This window comes from Lonchura striata, chromosome 15 (assembly GCF_046129695.1).
Source record: "Lonchura striata isolate bLonStr1 chromosome 15, bLonStr1.mat, whole genome shotgun sequence".
NCBI classification, from domain to species: Eukaryota; Metazoa; Chordata; class Aves; order Passeriformes; family Estrildidae; genus Lonchura; species Lonchura striata.
This window is the reverse complement of record NC_134617.1, coordinates 691224-710712: the sequence shown is the minus strand read 5'-3', so window position 1 is coordinate 710712 and position 19489 is coordinate 691224. Positions and strand designations below refer to the sequence as shown.

The window sequence follows — 19489 nt, the reverse complement described above, 5'->3', positions numbered from 1 at the left end:
CCTTGGTTTGGGAGCTGTTGGTTAAGTACAGGCTGGCACAAGCCTCTCTTGTCACCGTGTTTTCTGCTCCATGCCCTCGGCCGTGGGCACCTGCATGGGGACAAAGCTCAGCCCAGGAGCAGCCCAGGAGCTGGCAGTGCCGTGTGGATGTGACACTGCCTTTGTTTACTGCAGTGAAAACACAACAAAACCCCCACATAACCAATATTTCAGCTGATCAGAAATGGTTTATTTGTTGGTTTTTATTGATGCTCTGATCTCTGGTGAGAAAATAATTGGCTTAAGCAGCAGAAGCCTGTTCCATCTAAGCCCGTGACAGCTTTGTTCAGTGACAGCAGTGGGTGACCCCGCTCGGAGTAAACAAACAAACAAACAAACACTCACGGATGCACCAATTACGTGTTATGGAATGGAAACTCTGAGGTACCCGCCTCGCTTCGCTCTAATTATTGTGCTGGCTCCCTGCACATGTCTGCCCTCGGCTAATTGCAGTTTTTCAACTCTGGGTTGCACGGTGGGATATGGGCTGGTCAGAGCTCTGCAGGAGGCAGCCGTGCCTGGCAGCAGCTGGACATGTGGGTAGATATTTCAGTATTTTTATTTATATTTCATATATCTACATTTAGCCCTGGCATTGGCTCAGCTGGGCAGAGCACGGTGCTAACGATGCCAAGGCTGTGGGCTCAGTCCCTGCGTGTGCCATCCAGCCAAGGCTTGGACCCGATGGTCCTGGGGGTCACTTCCAACTCAGGATATTCTATAAATTCAGGCTTTATTTCTTTATGAATTTACTGTATGATCATCTGAGTTATTCTGCAGCTCTAAGACATGTGACGTTCAGACAAGAACACGAAGAGCAGCGTAGAAATTCAATTTGCTCTTCAGATAATCTGCAGGCACGTACAACTGCTCCCTGCGAGAGCCCAAGGGAAAGGAGCTGGGGCAGGGGAGCTGCGTGTCCCTCGCCCTGCAGGGCAGTGCCAGTGTCCCCAGTGTCCCCAGGGTCCCCAGTGTCCCCAGCTGCGTGTCCCTCACCCTGCAGGGCAGTGCCAGTGTCCCCAGTGTCCCCAGGGTCCCCAGTGTCCCCAGCTGCGTGTCCCTCACTCCACAGGGCAGTGCCAGTGTCCCCAGTGTCCCCAGTGTCCCCAGTGTCCCCAGTGTCCCCAGTGTCCCCAGGTGAGTGTCCCTCACTCTGCAGGGCAGTGCCAGTGTCCCCAGTGTCCCCAGTGTCCCCAGTGTCCCCAGTGTCCCCAGGTGAGTGTCCCTCACCCTGCAGGGCAGTGCCAGTGTCCCCAGTGTCCCCAGTGTCCCCAGTGCTCCCAGGTGAGCGCTGGCAGCTCCAGCCGAGCCCTGCAGAGCCCCCGGCCCCCCGAGGGTCTCTGTGCCCAGCCAGGGTGGCTCAGGGTGCCCAGCCCCGAGCTGCCCCTGTCTGTGCCAGCCCCTCGTGCTGCCCCCAAGCCCTGCGGGGCGATTCCTGCTGCCCGGGCTGGGGCACAGCCACAGTTGTGCCAGACTCGTTCTTGTGCCTCTCCTTCCCCCCAGTGCCAGCGCTGCTCAGATAACAGCTCATGAAAAGACTTCTTCACATTCTTTAAGTGCACATTAAAATGCAAATCGGCCTTCTTATTAAAGACTTCTGGAAGTTCTCTGACAACACATTTAAATGCAAATCAGTGAAACGTAGACTCAATATTAAAATCCAAACAATTACTCCATCCACACGCCGAAATCAAAGTGGGAGCACGTTGTAGCATCCAGAAAGCCTTGGCCTTTCCACTGGCTTGCACAGATCATCAGTGGTTTCATGTCTTATTCCCTGGGATGCCAGTGCCTGGCTGTCCCGGGGTCCCCAGCCCTGCTGTCCCACACGGGGGTGGCACGGGGTCAGAGCTGTCCTGCGGCACACGGGGCACTGCTGCAGTGCCCAGCTGGCATTTCTGATAGAGCAGCTCCTCCCCGGGTGCCCCCGTGCCCGAATCCCTCGGGAGAGCAGGCAGGGCGCTGGGGCTCTGCCCTGCCGGGCAGGTGGGGCTCATCCAGGGACGAGCCGGGAGCGTGGAGGCAGCAGCACACCATTCAAATCCCTCCTGAGCAAGGGGCCCCAGCTGGGTTTTGGATCCCTGCTCCGATGATGCAGCGTGAGGCTCAAGCCGTACCCCAGCCAAGTGCTGGTAATTCTTTGATGGACTTTTAGCGGGCATGGGCAGAGCTCTAAAAGCCCGGGGTGCCAGGGGAGGCCGCGCAGCTGAGCACATCAGATCTGCTTTATTTCACACTCTGACAATCCATTAGGAACAAGAGGCCTCAGCGATCTTAAACCTGAAGGAGGCTTTTGCTGTTGCTCTGCAGAGCTCCTGCCGCTCCTCAGGAGGAGCAGGAGCTGCTTTTGCACCCCCCTTTGCTCCCTCTCTGAATTTCTGGGGCTGTGGCCGCTCGCTTGGCTCCGACACTCGGGCTGTGACAGGGGCGTTTCTGTGCCAGGGCTTCTGTCCTGCTGCTCTCAGCGTTTCCTTTTGGAATTTGGCTGTTGTTCTGAAAACAGCGTCTTACATCCCAGCCAGTGTCCTTTGGAGGGCAGGGAAGGTGCTGGGGCGCTGCAGGAATTTGGGCCCGAGGTGTTTGGGGGAAGCTCTGCCTGCAGGAGGCTCAGAGGAGCAACCCCGGAGCCTCCCGGGCTCTCCACGGGCTGGAATAATTTCATTTATCACTTGAGCGGGCTGAGGGGACAGGGACACTGCAGGTCTCCCCTCTCACTTGGCCAGGTCAGGTTTCATTGCTGGCTGATGTGGAGGCACATCTGGGGCTTCTCTGGAGAAAAAGGGGTTTCTTTTCTCTCCTGAACTGGAGATCCCACAAACGAGCTTTGCCAGCACCAACATTTTATTTATTTGGGGTGTTTGAGGGATCTGAAGCTCTGCTTTGTTCGCATCTTTTATGTCATTTCATGTGCTAATCAGGGCTTTTCAACTTGACTCTGTCACTCAAAAGATTCTTGATGATGATGAGCAAAATTAAGCTGTTTCACTGCTGAGTGTGCATCATCGGTGAATTTTAATTTTTAAAGGAAAAAGTGAGAGTTTTTCCATTTTTAAAAGTATTACTATTTTAAAAAGGACTCATAGTGGTTTTAGTTAATCTTCTAAGTAAAATGGAATCCAAAGTGCAAAATGGATCTGGTTGTTTCCTCTCCTCCACACTCCATTTGTTACATGAAAATAAATGTCATACCCAAGTAGATGTGAGTGATGCACAAGGACAGGGTGTCCTGTAGCTGGGATCCATCAGTCCTTGAAAAATGGAAAGAATGGGAAGTGTTTCAGCTGGTGATGCTGTGGGTTCCTTGTCTCCGCCCCACCCTTGACTGCAAATGTTTCAGTGTTGGGCAAAATCAAAGATCAGGTCATGAACTGTAAATGGAAATGAATTTTATATGTGAGCGGGTGGGGGCTTTGGGAAAGAAGGGAAGAGTCCCAGAATGCAGGGCCCTGGGAGCTGGGGGGCAGCCCCAGGACAGCTCTGGGATGGCCGTGTCCCAAATCTGCCCCAAATCTGCCCCAAATCCGCTCTCCCTGCGCCCCTCGCCGTGCCCTGGGGAGCACAACCCAACCCCAAACCCATTTTCCCTCATGGTCCCGGAGCAGCAGTCGGCAGCCAGCAGCTGCTTCCCGGGCTCCGAGGAGAATTCCTAAAGAAACAGTTTGCAGGAAATGTATCGGAAAATTAACTTTGTGCTCATCAACACATCGTTAGCGGCGTTCTCACTCTAACAATCCCACGTCCCTGGGTGCTCCCATCCTGCAGAAAGGTGAAGGCTGGCACCACGCAATCTGTTCTGCCATCATTTGCTCGTGGTCCCGGGGGGCTGCAGGTCCCTGCTGGGGGAGTGCAGGAGGAGGCATCTGCTGTGTTCCTGAGCCTGTTTACAGCGCCGAGTCCACAATCTCTATGGGTTGGAAGTGATGATTTTTTAAAACTTGTTTTTACAAGAAACAGGCATCATTCATGATTCCCTTTTGCCGTTCTCAGTTTTCCTCGCTTCTCCTTCCCAGCCTCCTCAGCCAGTGCAGCTTTTATCTCCTCCTGTGTTTTCTGGCATCTCTTCATTCTCCGTCAGCCTCCATCAAGAACATAATTTTTTATTCTATTTGGTTTTGGGTGCTGGTCCCCAGCTGTATGATTTGCTAAAGGAGCCAAAGTTTAGTTTTTCTTTTACTGTCACGGCATCGGTGTGAACTGAAGCCGCCCCCACCGCCCCACGCAGTTTTTTGAGTCACGAGTGAGTTGCCTTGGAGCCCACGGCTCCTCCTTGCTGGCAGGCACTGGCAGCCAGCAGGGTGGGCAGGGCGGCTCCCGGGCTGCTGGGCACAGCCTGAGGCTGGCACCGGGGCAGGGGCGGTGGGCAGGGGGCTGCAGCCCCTGCCAGCCCTGCCAGGGGCGGTGGGCAGGGGGCTGCAGCCCCTGCCAGCCCTGCCAGGGGCGGTGGGGAGGGGGCTGCAGCCCCTGCCAGCCCTGCCAGGGGCGGTGGGGAGGGGGCTGCAGCCCCTGCCAGCCCTGCCTGGGGCGGTGGGCAGGGGGCTGCAGCCCCTGCCAGCCCTGCCTGGGGCGGTGGGCAGGGGGCTGCAGCCCCTGCCAGCCCTGCCAGGGGCGGTGGGCAGGGGGCTGCAGCCCCTGCCAGCCCTGCCTGGCCTGGGGGCCTGGCAGAACTGCAGAGCTGAGGGAAGTTCAGCAAACTCTGAACCTGCTCCGAGGGCTGGGCTCCTTTCCCCGTGGAGGAGCAGATCCGAGTTTGATGCCTGTTTTTGTCAGCGTCCCCGGGGGTTTTATTTCCTTGAGCTGCTCTGCTGCAAACGGTGCTGATTTGTTTGGCTGAATCCTCGTCGAGGCGCTTGAGCTAAAAATGAAATGCAAATGTACAGGAGCTAGTCCTGCTTTTTTCGGCTGTAGAAAGCAGGAATTGGAAAGATAAATTACCATAGTTCCCTTTAAGCACATATTTCTGGGAAGCAAACACTAAAACATCAAAATAAAGCCTTTTTTTCTCCTTGCCTCTTTTTAAAGCAAGAATATAATTATGCTCCATGGCTCTCAGCAGAGCACAGATCAAAGCCATTGAGTAACTGCTCCTGGCTGTTCTGCTGTGCTTTTGGTGGCACACCCAGAGTTTTTGGGGTGCCAGCGGCCGTGGCTGGCACTGCAGGGAGCAGCCCTGGCACCCGGAGGGCTCTGGGCACTGGGCACCTCTGTCCCGGCCTCCCCGGCTGTGCTGAGGGCACGAGGAGCCCCCAGGGCTGTGGGGGTCCTGCCCACAGCCCCTGGCCCTGTGTGCCAAGGCAAGGGCTGGGGCTGGGCACAGGGAGGTGCCTCCGGCCGGTGGTGAGGGGCTGCTCCTATCAAGTCACTGGTGGCCTCAGTGTCTGCCTGGCTTCTTCTCACTTAGGATAAAAATCTCTCTGGGAGCCCAGAGAAATGCAGGTGCCCCGAGTCCCCCCTTGCAGCAGCACAGACTGGATGCCAGGCACGGGCAGCCCTCCCTCTGAGCTCGGCGATGGGCACCGGGCTGTTTTCCCAGCACAGCCAGGAGATTGTGCACAGATAAGACTATCCATCAATTTTAACACGGGCAGCCTTGGCCAAAAAAAAAAAAAAAAAAAAAAAAGAAAAAAAAAAGAAAAAGAAAAAATAGACATTTCAAGCCTGAAAACAATTTCTATTTCCCCACAGAAATGTTCCCCTATTTTAAAAATGCAATAGTTCCCTTCGTGCCTTTTCTGCCCCTGCTCCTCCTGCAGGGCTGCTTGCTCCTGCCTGCAGGGAAAACTCCCAGCTCCTGCTGCCCCGCTGGCAGAGCAGCCCAGGGGAAAGGAGCTCTGGAGGGGAGAAGGGATGAAGGGATGGGGGAAGCAGGGAATGGCCCAGGGGAAGGCAGGATGTCCTGCAGGAGCTGCAGCACCCCGGCTCCCGGCCAGGCTCAGGCTAAAGCAGTTCCCGTTCCGAGACCCACCTGCGGCCGGTGAGTGCCTCACCTCCTCGGGCACAGCTCCCAGAGCCCCGGGGGCTCGCTGGGACCCAGCTCCGGTGGAGTGCCCATCCCTGGCTGCCCCAGCAGGGGCTGCAGGTGGCACTCGGGGCTCTGGGCTGGGCACAGGGTGGGGATGGGCACGGTGGGCTCGGTGGGCTGGGACGGCTTTTCCAGCTCAGTGGCGCTGGCATTCTGTGCCCCGTGTGCCACAGAGCTGAAACCAGCTCGAACCACCCTCAGTGGGGCAGGGCTGGCATCTGCTCGAGGAGTCTCGGGAGAATGACTCGGGGATTGTCCTGGTGACCTCCCCAAAAACCAACACGGGCATTTGTGGCACTGCAGAGAAGGAGCTTTGCTTGAGGGGAGGGGAATAGATCACCCCTTGGCCTGGTTATATCCAGAGGTTTGGTTTGGAAAAGTTTTCAGAGGAAAAGAACAAAGTCACCGTGAGCAATCTCTGTCTCATTTGCCTTTCCCCAGGCTGCCGGAGGAAAACTCTCCGTCTGTGCCATGGCTGCTATTGGGTCCCCAAAAAAGTTTCCTTTTGGCAGAGAAATGAACCCATCCACCACAGCATGGCTTCTCCCGTCCCTCCTCCATCCATCCCTGCCAACCCAAATCCCCCAGCACAGCAAAACACACAACGTTCTTGGCCTGCTGCTCCCGAGCTCAGGGGGATGGCAGAGCCAGCAGGGCAGGAGCAGCTGGATGGGCCTCCCAGTGCTCCCAGTGTTCCCAGTGCTCCCAGTGCTCCCAGTGCTCCCAGTGCTGCCAGTGCTCCCAGTGGTCCCAGTGCTCCCAGTGTTCCCAGGGCTCCCAGTGCTCCTGGGGCTTCCAGTTCTCCCAGTGCCCCCAGTGCTCCCAGTGCTCTCCCAGTGCTCCCAGTGCTCCCAGTGCTCCCAGTGTTCCCAGGGCTCCCAGTTCTCCCAGTGCCCCCAGTTCTCCCAGTGCTCCCAGTGCTCCCAGTGCTGCCAGTGTTCCCAGTTCTCCCAGTGCTCCCAGTGCTCATTTCCAGGGCTCCCTGCTGCAGGCAGCGGCTCCAGCCCAGTGCAGCCCTGCGTGCACAACTCCTGCTGGGCTCCCCGCCCTTCCTTTCCTAGGGATGGATTTGGCTTTTATTATGGATATCCTGAAAGGAGGATACCAGAAAACATACATTAGAGCAATAACCATATCATAAATATGTATTTGCACCGGAGCGGGCAAATTTATCTGCGGAATGATTTAAAACAAAATAAATTCGCAGGATAAATTATTCAGTGATTAATATTTGACCAGGCATGGTGTATGCAAAGTTACCTTAATCTGTTTGGAGGCCTGGGCAGCGCAGAGCCTCGTGCAAGATTTTTACAGCTGTTAAATATTAAGGGCCTCTTGGTCATGTGCACAGGGGCCCCATAAATCACTTTGTCTCTGTAAAGGGGCCTTGAAACACGAGTAAATCACTTTGCTGCTTGCTTTATGGCCCTTGTATGCAGCAAGAGAGATATAAAAATGCTTCATGTGTAAATGAGGCTCTGGCTGTGCTGCCTTGGGATCTCTGGTGCTTTCCCCAGAACAAACTCCCTGTGGGAAGCGGGAGTGTGGCGGGGGCAGCACATGAAGAGGTGGGGCAGCCCCTGGGCTGGCAGGGTCCTGGCACCCCCTGCCCTGCCCCTGGCACCCCCTGCCCTGCCCCAGCCCCCTGCCCTGCCCCTGGAACCCCCTACCCCATGGTCTGCCGGGGTCCCCTGCCCTGCCCCAGGCCCTGGCACCCCCTGCCCACCTCGGGGTGAGCCCGGTGCCAGCCTCCGAGCTGGCAGGACAGAGCCCAGGGCTGCTGTGCCGGTGACAAGGGCTCAGCTCAGCTCATCTGCTGCCCACCAAAGAGTCACCGAGCCCCAGCCAAGCTGCCCCAGGCACTGCTGATGCTGCTTTCATTTTGGTGTTGGTTAATACGTAAGAGGAATCTCTTAAAGGGAGTGAAATCCATCAGCTGGCAGGGTGGAAGCTGCCGGAGCCGAGCTGTCACTGTGATATCATAACTAGAGCAAATGGCTTTTGATTTGGTGATGGCAGCGAGACAGACCTTCAGCTGTAAATTATTCATGTACAGGACTAATACAGCAAACATTACAGCCATGCCAAAATACTCCTCGGGTATCTGCTGTGCTTGAGTGCCGTGCAGAGAGCGATTCCTTTGTCCTCGGTGAATCCCGGATCTCCAGCTACTGCTTATCACAGCACAAGCGCAAGCACCCATGAAATGAAATTTCACCGCATTAATTAAATATTTTGTGTTACAGATTAATCTCCCCCATTGAGTGAGAGTTTGCTCCATTCTTTGAAAGTAGTAGGCTGAACTGGAGAGTGAAATGCAATATCGAGCCCCCGTGAGTGGATAGATCCAGCAGCATCCATGGTCCCCCGAGCCCCGGAGCCCAAGGGTGCAAAAGGGGCTTCCTGCTGGCATAAAGGTGCTGCCAGCCCCTCCTCACAGCCACAGCCCCCCGGGGCAGCCCTAGCCCCAGCCCGACCCCTCTGTGCCAGCCTGGGCACGGGCAGGGCCCACGCCAGGCCAGGGCTCCTGCTGGGCTCTGCAGGGCAGAGCGGGGAGCAGGGGGATGGATTCGGCTCTTCTGGAGCAGGGGGGGACCCTGCTGGGTTCAGCTGCCTGGCAGCAGCTGGGGAAGTGCCAAACCACAGGGACAGGCAGCATCACCATGCCCTGGGGAATGCCACAGGGACAGGCAGCGTCACCATGCCCTGGGGAATGCCACAAGCCACAGGGCCAGGCAGCATCACCGTGCCCTCAGCAAGCTGAGCATGGTGTGAGCAGGAGCTTTTCTCACTCACTCAGGTGTTGAGCTGAAGCTGGAACATTTTCACTCCTCTAATTGTAGTTTGGGCCTTTGCTCTGTTCATGCACCCCACTCCTGTGCTCACACACGGGTTCTCTGCTGGCTGGGCCGTGCCTGTGGCCAGGCAGGGATGCTGGGCTGGGCTCAGACCCTGCAGCCCCGGGGTTCCCCATCCTGGGCAGGGATGCTGGGCTGGGCTCAGACCCTGCAGCCCCGGGGTTCCCCATCCTGGGCAGGGATGCTGGGCTGGGCTCAGACCCTGCAGCCCCAGGGCTCCTGTGGCCCAACGTGTTCCCCCTGGAGCTCCAGGCTTGTTCTGAGAGCTCCAAGCACCAGATTCAGACCTCCCAGCCGGTCAATAAATAATGCCCATAAAACACGACAAGGAGCCTCTTGACCAGCAGGTCAGGCATGCATTTACAGCATCATTTGTCTTTCCTCAGCAAGGGAGCTGGGCTGCAGCGTTTGGCTTCCACCAGATAAAGCTGAAATAAAGCAATAGGTGCGACCTGAGCTGCTGCTCCCTGCGCCAGCATCCAGAAATGACTCCCAAAATCGAGCTCGAGGCCACTTCCTTACGGCTGGGGTGACCTGGGGAGAGCTGAGGCCAGCCATGGGCTGCTGGGGTTCCCACCCTTGCCCAGCAGAGAAAGCCCCTTGCCCTGCTGGGCTCAGCCTGCCTGGGGTGGCAGGACCTGCCTGGGTTCTGTTTCCCTGTGCCACGGAGCTGCCTCATTCCTCAGCATTCCTCAGCATTCCTCAGCATTCCCCAACATTCCTCAACAAGCTCCTTCCCCAAATGCCTTTGTTTCTGTAGCTGATTTGGTGGCAAAGGGCCCAGGGGTGCAGAGGGAAGGGGCAGAGGGAATTCTCCAGCTCTGCGTGTGCTTGGAGCAGCTGAGCTCTGCTGCCCCAGGCCGGACCGAGGGCTCGGGCAGGGGTGCCCAAGGCTCGCTGGGCTCTGCTGCTTGCCCGGCTGCTGGGGGCTCCACCCTGAGCCCAGAGCCGCAGCCCTGGGCTGCTCCAGGGAGCCTCTCCGGGCAGCACAACGCTCACATCCTTTCCAGGGGGGTTAGGACCACGTCTGTGCATCGCTGAGAGATCACTGACATTTTCAGCATTTCTCTGGGTCAGAGTCCAATTTTAGCCCGATTTTTCCCTATTTGATGTTTCCACCTTGCAGGGGGAAGCCCCTCCTTTGCCATCACCGTGAGGAACCTGTGGTGCCCCCGGCAGTGCGGGCAGACACACAGAGCCACTGCACTCACAGTCCTTCAGATTCTCTGTGCTCTATGGAGAGGTTTGATAGGAACCTCCACTATCTTCCTGGACTTCTTGCATCCTCCTCTAAAAATAATGAAGAAAATATCAAATTATTTTTTAGATTTGGCAGGAAAAAAGAATATTTTCTTCTGTAACTGCAGGGCAGAGCTGCAGATTAGTTAACCCAAATCAGTTTAGTTTATTTTCCCCAAACCTATCCAATAAAAAAAAAAAAATTAAATTATCCTTGGTCTCAGCAGGGAGAAGTCTCTCAGGAGCTGGTAGCAAACCCTCCCCAGGGGATGTGCAGCAGCTGCTGGTGTCGGGTGCCAGGCTGGCACTGCTGCAGGGTTGGACCCCACATCCCCTCGGTGCCGCCCCCCTCACCCCCGGGACGGGATTTATCTGCTCAGGGTGTCCCAGAGCATCGCTCTGGCCACGGGCACTGTGCTGCGCTTCCACCTGGAAATGTCAGCATTTCCTGGAGTGCCGTGAAGTGTCGGCATCCCGCATTTCCCAGGAATGCCGGGATTCCCATGTGAAGTGTCAGCACCCCTCATTTCCCGGGAATGCCGGGATTCCCGAATCTCAGCATCCCGCATTTCCCGGGAATGCCGTGATTCCCGAACCTCAGCACCCCTCATTTCCCTGGAATGCCGTGATTCCCGAACCTCAGCACCCCTCATTTCCCTGGAATGCAGGAGCAGGAGCCGCTGCTCCGGGGGCTGCGGGCCCGTCCTGCTGCCCGGCCCCGCTCAGCCCCTCCTCATGCCCTGGAAGCTCCTCGGAGGGAAAAGCTCCTGACCCAGAGCGTTCGGCGTTGCCAGCCCTGGTCACCGAATTGCTCCTGGCAGCGCTGCTGGGGACGTCTGGGATGAAGCAGTGCCTGGAGGGTCCCCACCGCCTGCGTTCATTTGATGCAAAAGTGCCTTGCTCAAGATGCTAAATCAGATAAACCAGACCATTCATTTCTGAAAGTTCAATTCGCCACTTAGAGGATAGAAAATAAACCAAGCTAAGCCACAGCACCGCAGAACAGCGAGATACGAGGTTTAAGGCAAAGCCCACTGTGCCTGGGAATGTTTCTCACATAAATCAAATTTATCTCTGTGGAGCAGAAACCCAGTTTATGAGGTTCAGACAGGGAAAAAATAAGAAAACTTCCAGAGAGGGTGTCTTAAATGGCTCATAAAAGCCGAGCCTGTGCCCCGGTGGGAAGGGATATCTGATAGTCCCAGAGCAGTGCCAGCCCCGGCGCAGAGCTCAGCCCGGAGCATCCCTCCCCTCCTCTGGCAGCTCTGCCCGTGCCCTGCCCCAGAGACCCACAGCCAGGGACCCTGTGTGCCCATCCCTGTGTGCCCATCCCTCCTGTGTGCCCATCCCTGTGTGCCCATCCCTCCTGTGTACAGTGTGGTGAGAGCCAGGAGGGAAAGGAGAGGGAACAGGGTACGACATTCCACCATCAGGAGAAAAAAGCGAAGCGTGGGCCCTGCAAAAGGAGAGCCGGGCTTGTTGCAGCTGGGTCCAGAAGACAAGGCCGTGAAAGGGCAGCAGAAGCACAGCTGGATGCAGCGCTGCCTCCCTGGCTGCTCTGAGCAGGAACTGCTCACTCAGGGGCTGGTTTTCACCCAGCCTGGCGTTCCCCTCGGTGCCAGGGGGGACCAGCCTGCCCAGCTGGTACCAGGGTGGCAGTGGTGGCAGTGAAACAGAGACCTCAGAGCTGTGCCTGGCCAGCGGGGGAGGCGCAGCCCCAGGAGCTGCCCGGACCCCTCTGAGCCCCCACCCTGCCCTGGGCACCCAGAGCTGCTCTGCCCTTGCCCTGCCAGGGGCAGCAGGAAATCAGCAGCTCCTTCCTGCTCCTCTTCCTCACTCCGCTCCCTGAGATTGCTCTGCACTGATCTCACTTGTGCTGGGGGGTAAAGGGGAACTCGCAATTTATTCTCCATTATGTTCAGAGTAATGACAAGCCTTAAAATAGCTCTCAATTAGCCATTGATTGCAATTAATTGGAACAACATAGGCTGACATGATAGCTTCAGATCTCCAGAGCATTTTTGAGTTCATGAGCTCTAATTTCCAAAAATCCAAGAATTCTGGCTCCCACATTACCACAACCATCTGTCAGCAGTTTCTCACGCAGCTCTTGGAGAAGCAGGAGCAATAAACGCCCTGGCTTTGCTAATTAAGGCAGGTGTCCCAAACGGGACATTTAATGGGAACTGGGGGGTCCATCCAGGTGTGGAATAGCCAGGTACTGCTGTGGGTGCCACCCCCGGAGGTGTCCCTGGGCTGGCGCTGCCCTCAAAGCTCCGGAGCAATGCCAGCACTGGGCAGCAGCGGGGAGCTCTGGTTGCTCAGGCTGACGAGGCTGTGCCCGTGCTCCGTGCGTGCAGGGTTGGGTCTCTGCCAACCAGAGCTCGCTCCATCCCTGCCGTGCCGGCGGCTCTGTGCCTCAGCAGAGGCTCTGTGGGTGCCCCTGCAGCTCAGCCTGCCCAGGGCACGCCAGGCTCACCCCGAGGATGGGGAAACCCTTGGCCCATCCTGCTTCCCTTCCATCAAACCCCACTGCCCGGGTCTTGAGCGTGAACTGAAGGTAACAGAGAGCAAAAGGAAAGGCTGTGCAAGGTACTGGGTTAACATGGCACCGAGGAATCAAAAATCCTCCCAAAAGCCTTACACTGAGGAGGCAAGGCTGAACTGGAGGAGGGAGGATGCAAACAGTGGCAGCTGGGAGAGCTCTGTGCTCCAGACTTACCCGAGCTGGAGCTGCTTGGCAGAGCAGAAAGAGCAAATGCTGTGGGCAGAGGAAAGCTGAAGTGCCAGGTTTTCATGCCAACAGCATTTTCCCAGGAGAAAATGCACAGCAGTGCCTCAGTCCTGGTGGCCAAATGTGGTTTCTGTTCACAGTCCTGGAAAGGGGAGCACCCTGGGGGCTCCCAGCTGGATTTGGCGGTACAGCCTGGGGCTGCAGGGCTCACAGCTGGATTTGGGGGCACAGCCTGGGGCTGCAGGGCTCACAGCTGGATTTGGGGTACAGGGCTGGCAGGGAAGGCTTGGCCGTGCAGGTATGGCCAGCTCAGCACCAGCAGAGCCCAGAGAGTTCCCTGCACAGCCCAGGAGGGTGAAAATGCCACAGGAGGGTGAGTGCCAGGGGAGGGTGAGTGCCACAGGAAGGTGAGTGCCAGGGGAGGGTGAGTGCCAGGGGAGGGTGAGTGCCACAGGAAGGTGAGTGCCAGGGGAGGGTGAGTGCCAGGGGAGGGTGAGTGCCAGGGGAGGGTGAGTGCCACAGGAAGGTGAGTGCCAGGGGAGGGTGAGTGCCAGGGGAGGGTGAGTGCCACGGGAGGAGCTGTCTGGAGCCGGGCGGCTCCAGCTCCAGCAGCTCCAACTCCAGCAGCAGCTGCTCCCTGTGCCTCCCCGTCCCGCTGCTCACACCCAGGCTGCTCCCTCCTCTCCCAGTTTTAACTTCAGCACATGTTACTTTGAGAGGATCCCTATATAAATATTTTGGCTCATTTAATATGCCTTCTGGTGTTTTAACACCAGGTCTCTTTTTCTTCACCATTTGGGGAACTTATTTCTATTTTCAAACAGATTTGGTACTCTTACAGAAGTTCACTTCCAGCACCAAGTGTTTCGGGGAGGATTGCAGGAGTGCTGGGGAAGTGACAGAGTGCTGCGCTGGGAGGCTCCTGACGGAATTTGGGTGCTGCTGGGGACTGGCTGAAAATCACCGTGCACGAACAAGACAGACCAGGGAGCAATTCTGGGGCTCGTACTGGGTCGGCAAGTTCAGAATATTCAAATGTAAAACACTTTGAACTAGAAATTTTAAATTTTAATTTAAATTTCAATCGGATTCAAATCAGATGGCAGCGTCCAGGTGTCCCCAGCTGCCCCCAGAAGGGTAAAAATTGTGTGAGCTCCCTAAGGGGGCTGGAACAGGCACGGGTCTGCCTGTTCCAGGAAAACTGCTCAAGTGGTGATCACAGGCTGGGAGGTGGCTACAGCCACACACGTGGAGGTAAATGGGCATCTGGGTACAGAAAATATCCCTGTCTGCCCCCAAAACGGGCACCAGGTGTGTGTGGGCTGTTGCCTGGGGACCCCATCCCAGCCTGCCGCAGAGCTCAGGGCAAAGGGCTGTGCCAGCGGCAGAAGCTGAATAACAGGAGCATTGCTGTGAGAAGGAGCCTGGGGGGGCAGAGCTGTGGGAGAGCTCAGTCCCCAGCCCAGTGAGTGCCCTCCCAGGGCTGCGACTTTCAGTCCCAATTAAACAGGGGTAAAAATGAAAATGTTGAGGTTTCCTAGAAAATGGAAACTCATAACATTTGTTCTGAAATGTGCCAACATTGTATTTGTGGGCACGGGGCCTTGGGGCACTCTCAGAGCCCTCCGAGGGTTTCTGCAGCCCCGCTGCCGCCGGGGTGGCACTGCCAGCTGGGGGGCAGAGGATGGGGAGGGATGGGGAGGGATGGGGAGGGATGGGGAGGGATGGGGAGGGATGGGAGGGGGCCCTGCCCGTGCCCCAGGACTGTCTGTGCTGCTGCTCGTCCCAGCCCCAGCATCTCCCAGTTCAAACCCTGGCCAGCGGTGTCCGAGCTGGGGGAGGCTCCCTGGGCCACCTCTCACCATGGAAACTCTTCACTGGCTCTGTCACTCGTGGTTTCCATCGCGGCTCCTCGCTCCTCCCCGGTTTTCTCACAGCATCTGTCCTCCCGCTCCGGGATTTCCCGGTCCCTCCCTGCAGCCTGCTTGCTGGGAAGGAGGGAGAGGAGAAGGGGAAAACTGGGTGGCTGCTGGCTTGTGTGTCAATTATACATCAGAGGCATTGCTGTTGCTTCAGAAGCTTCTAATAATAATTATTATAATTAGGGCACTGGGAGAGAAATATGCTGAGATCAGGGAGGAAAGCAGGAAAGCCAGGCCAGAATTAATTAGCCGCTTTTATCTAAGAATCTCAAAGCATTTAGACATTAATTACCGCGTGCTGTGGTTAAGTCAGCCGATGCTCCTTTGCTGCCGTGGTGGCGCCGGGCTCGGGCTCAGCCCCTCCTCGCCCAGCCCGGGCTGCTGCTGCTGCTGCTGCTGCTGCTGCTGCTGCTGCTGCTGCTGCTGCTGCTGCAGGCGCCTCCCCAGCGCTGAGGGCACAGAGATGGAGCTTGCATCCCTCCGGTGCTGGCTGGCACCCCGAGGCTCCGAGGAGAGCAGCCGGGCAGGTGTGTGCCACTGTGCCCAGCCCGGGCAGGTGTGTGCCACTGCAGCCGTGCCCAGCCCGGTCTGGAGCTGGCCCTGGCACACCCCAGTTCCCGTGGGGAGCAGTGGCTCTCGATGCCCCCAGCCCCGTTCCCGTGGGGAGCAGAGGCTCCCGCTGCCCCCAGCCCCGTTCCCGTGGGGAGCAGAGGCTCCCGCTGCCCCCAGCCCCGTTCCCGTGGGGAGCAGTGGCTCCCGATGTCCCCAGCCCCGTTCCCGTGGGGAGCAGTGGCTCTCGATGCCCAGCCCAGCTCCACCCGTGGCACTGAGGTTGGCCCCAGGGTTCCAACCAAACTGTTTTATCGGGGCAAAGTCCCTTCTGCTCCTGGTTTACCCGCGGTGTGCCCATTGTTGGTGAATATTCATTAAGTGAAATTAGCATCTAATAGGTCTTAATTGGCTTACAAAAGCCTTGTTCGGTGCTAATGAAGTCTCTGCTGTAGCTGCGCCTGACGGCAGCTGGTGGGTCCCTCTGCCCCCTCGGCTCCAGCCCTGCTCCTGCCCCATATCCCGGGAAGATGCTCCTGCCCCAGCCTGGCAGCGTTCACAGCCAGCCTGGAGAAACCTGGGCCCGTGGGAGCTGTCCGTGCCCGTGGGAGCTGTCCGTGCCCGTGGGAGGTGTCCCGGGCCCTGGCAGGGGCACTGCAGTGACACGAACATCCCCTCCAGTCCAAACCACCCTGGGAGCGTGTGACAGCCTTCGAGCCCAGCTGGAGAAGGTGTCGGTGGCCTGAGCACCGTGTGCAGGTTTGCAGAGCTGCTCTCACGATGCCAGCAGTGCCCTGGGCCCTGCAGCGGGGTTTGGGGCCGGGTGCAGGGTTTGGGTGCCCAGGCACAGTCGGAGCTCTGCTCCTGGGCTGGAACAAAGCCCTCGGTTTCGGCGCTGTGCCGCTCTGTGGGATGTGGGCACCAGCTGCCCCCACAGCTCTGGAAGTGCTCTCAGAGCACGAGGGTCAGGGTTCTACAGGGCTCCGTTCATAATGCCTTTGTCCAAGCCTAGAAACGGACACAGAATTGCAGTTTAGCCGCTATTGACTGCTCAGACAAGGCACAGGGCAGCTTTGAAGTGAGTCTGTACATCGGAGCAGCCCTGCAGCTCCCAGACTGAGAGACTCCTTCAGCATTGACAAGGGAGAGGAGGGAGGAGATGGGGAGGCTTCCTGACTTCTGGCTTCCGCCTGTTCCTGTAAATTGTGTCGCTGTGTTCTGGCTGGGTAAGGATGGAGGCACGGGGGAGCAGGGCAGTGCCAGCCGGGCTCCAGTGCCCGCAGCCCCTTCCAGGCTCTGCATGGCACCAGCGTCTGCTTCTCTTTTTCTTCCTTTCCCCCCATTTTCCAGTGGGGGTCTGCAGGGAGGCAGAGCGGCAAAAAGTGACCTCAGGCCGTGGTGCGAGGAAAATTCCCCAGCTGGCCCCACAGGAGCTCTGGTGTGGCTGTGACACGCTGTCCCCGCGTGTCCCCGCCGCCAGCCCCGGGCTCAGCCGCAGCTCCAGCCGCACCGCCCCCGTTCCCTGCGGCTCCCCCAGCCCCGTCCCGCTGTGAGGGACCCTCCGGCCCGGCTGTGGCCCTGGGTTCAGGCTGTGGCTCCCTGTCCCGGTCCGAGCCGGGCTGCAAAGCCGGGGGTGCCTCCGCCCCGGGGCTGTCCGGGAGGATGGACGCTCCCGGTGCCCGCGCTGGCCGCGCTGGCCGGGCACGGAGCCGCTGCTCCCGGTGCCAGCTGTCCCCTGGTCACGGAGCCGCTGCTCCCGGTGCCAGCTGTCCCCTGGTCACGGACTGCTGCGGCTGGGCAGGGCTCCAGCTGGAGAGCAGCGCCGCAGCGCCGGGAGCCGTCCCTGGCCCAAATGGAGCACCCGGTGTGCCCGGGGCTGCTCTGGGTGTGCCCCGGCCCCTGGGCGGGCAGGCGGCTCCGAGGGAGGCAGGACTGGGCTGTGGGGAGCAGGGGGATGTTGGGGGGTGATGCCCGCCAGGACGGAGGCTGGCAGCGCTGGCTGCCCCAGCTGGCTCTGCCGTGGAGCCCGGGGAAGAAACGGCGTCCGGGGACGGGTGGCGTGTGTGCAGGAGCCTGGGGTGCCTGGAGATGGGTGGGGTGTCCGGAGAACAGGGGGCTCCGGCCGTGGTTGCTCAGTCGGACACTCCCGGAGGATCTCTGAGGATCCTCCCCGGGGATCCCTGCAGAGGTTTCAGTCCTGTTGGACACTCCCGAGAATCTCTGAGGATGCTCCCCGGGGATCCCTGCAGAGGTTTCAGCCCCGTTGGACACTCCCTGAGGATCTCCGAGGATCCCTGCAGGGTTTCAGCCCAGATGGACACTGCCAGAGGATCTCTGAGGATCCCTGCAGGGTTTCAGCCCAGATGGACACTGCCAGAGGATCTCTGAGGATCCCTGCAGGGTCTCAGCCCAGCTGGACACTCCCTGAGGATCCCTGCAGGGTTTCAGTCCCATTGGACACTCCCCGAGGATGCTCCCCGGGGATCCCTGCAGGGTCTCAGCCCAGCTGGACACTGCCAGAGGATCTCCGAGGATCCCTGCAGGGTCTCAGCCCTTTTGGACACTCCCCGAGGATGCTCCCCAGGGATCCCTGCAGGGTTTCAGCCCCGCTGGATGCTGAGCAGCACAGGCACGGGTGGCTGTGGAGCTGCAGGGCTGTGGGGATCTGCGGCTCCCGGCTCTGGGGGAGCTTTGCTGTCGCTCTGTGCCGGGGTCCGGGCAGGTCCCCGCGGGTTCCCGTGGCCGGGCTGCCCTGCTGGCCCTGGGGTGCCGGGCAGCCTGTCCCGGGCCGTGCGGGGCTCCGAGCCGCCGTAACGCCGGGCTCTCTGTCCCCTGCAGGCGAGCCCTCCCGCTGGTCCTCGTCCCACTGCGACTGCTGCTGCAAGAACGGCAAGGGCGACAAGGAGGGCGAGAGCGGCACGTCCTGCAACGAGCTGTCCACGTCGAGCTGCGACAGCCAGTCCGAGGCCAGCTCCCCGCAGGAGACCGTCATCTGCGGGCCCGTCACACGCCAGCCCCACATCCAGACCCTGGACCGGCCGGCCAAGAAGGGCCCGCTGCAGCTGCTGCAGCAGGCCGAGATCCGCAGGAAGAGCGACCTGCTCCGGACTCTCACCTCCGGCTCCCGCGAGTCCAACTCCGGCAAGAAAAAGGCCGTGAAGGAGAAGCTCTCCATTGAGGAGGAGCTGGAAAAATGCATCCAGGATTTCCTCAAAATCAAAATCCCAGACCGCTTTCCCGAGAGGAAGCACCCCTGGCAATCCGAACTGCTGCGGAAGTACCACCTCTAGGCCGCGGGCGGGCAGGCCGCACGACCCGTTCCCTCAGAGCCCGATGACACGAAAGGAATCCCCAGTAAGAACTATTCGTTAGGTCGCCAGAACCAAAACCCATCTCTAGTACTGCCCGATTTGCCTATTTCACCTTAACCTTTCTAGTCGTAGGGGGACGATATTTTTGCAGTCCCGGAAGCACAATGACAAACGCTCTTGTTTGTAAACTCAGAGTCTTACACAAGCTGAAAACCTTAAGGGCACGGCCAGGCCCACCCCGAGGGACGCTGGTGTGGCCCCGGAGCGGGCAGGGCGGGCTGGCGAGGGCTCCGTGCCCTCCGCGAGCGGCTGGAGGGAGCAGCACAGCACAGAGCCCCAGCCCTGCCCCGGCAGTTTAAGCATGTGTATTTATATATGTGCATATATATATGTGTGTATATATATCTCTGTGTATATATATATATGTATATATATATCAATATATATTGCTTAAAGATTTTCTGGCTCTCTCCTTATAACTGCACTTTCTCAGAAAAGAGCATTTTTTTAGTCTGTGGATGTCCCGTTTTTTTTCTCCAGGCCTTTGAGGGCTGAACCGTAGAAATCCATCTCCCTGTCTCTCTCTGCTCCCCCTGCCTAGGGCACGGGAATTGTGTCCCAGTAGAGACCAGGGGCAGTCCCTGGGTGTGTGTCACCATCAGCAGTCCCTGGGTGTGTGCCACCCAGCAGGTATCCCGTTGTTTGGGGTGCTCCTGTCCCTCCCGTGTTCCCTGGGGCTCTTGGCTGTTAAAGGAGTGCTGGAAAGCCACCAGGGTGGCTCCAGGCCGTGTGGGGATGCAGGGGATGGCCTAGAAATG

At 58.4% G+C, this 19489-nt stretch overlaps 1 protein-coding gene across 3 annotated transcripts in view; it reads left to right on the top strand.

Moving 5' to 3' along the window:
• Positions 1-19128, top strand: part of KCTD16 (potassium channel tetramerization domain containing 16) — a 40130-nt gene extending 21002 nt beyond the window's left edge. For all 3 annotated transcript variants that reach the window (XM_077786637.1, XM_021541289.3, XM_021541288.3), the window contains exon 3: positions 18199-19128. In XM_077786637.1, coding sequence (XP_077642763.1) covers positions 18199-18650 — 452 coding nt within the window. In that variant the 3' untranslated portion in view covers positions 18651-19128. The remainder of the gene's footprint in view (positions 1-18198) is intronic.
• The last annotated feature ends 361 nt before the right edge of the window (positions 19129-19489 follow it).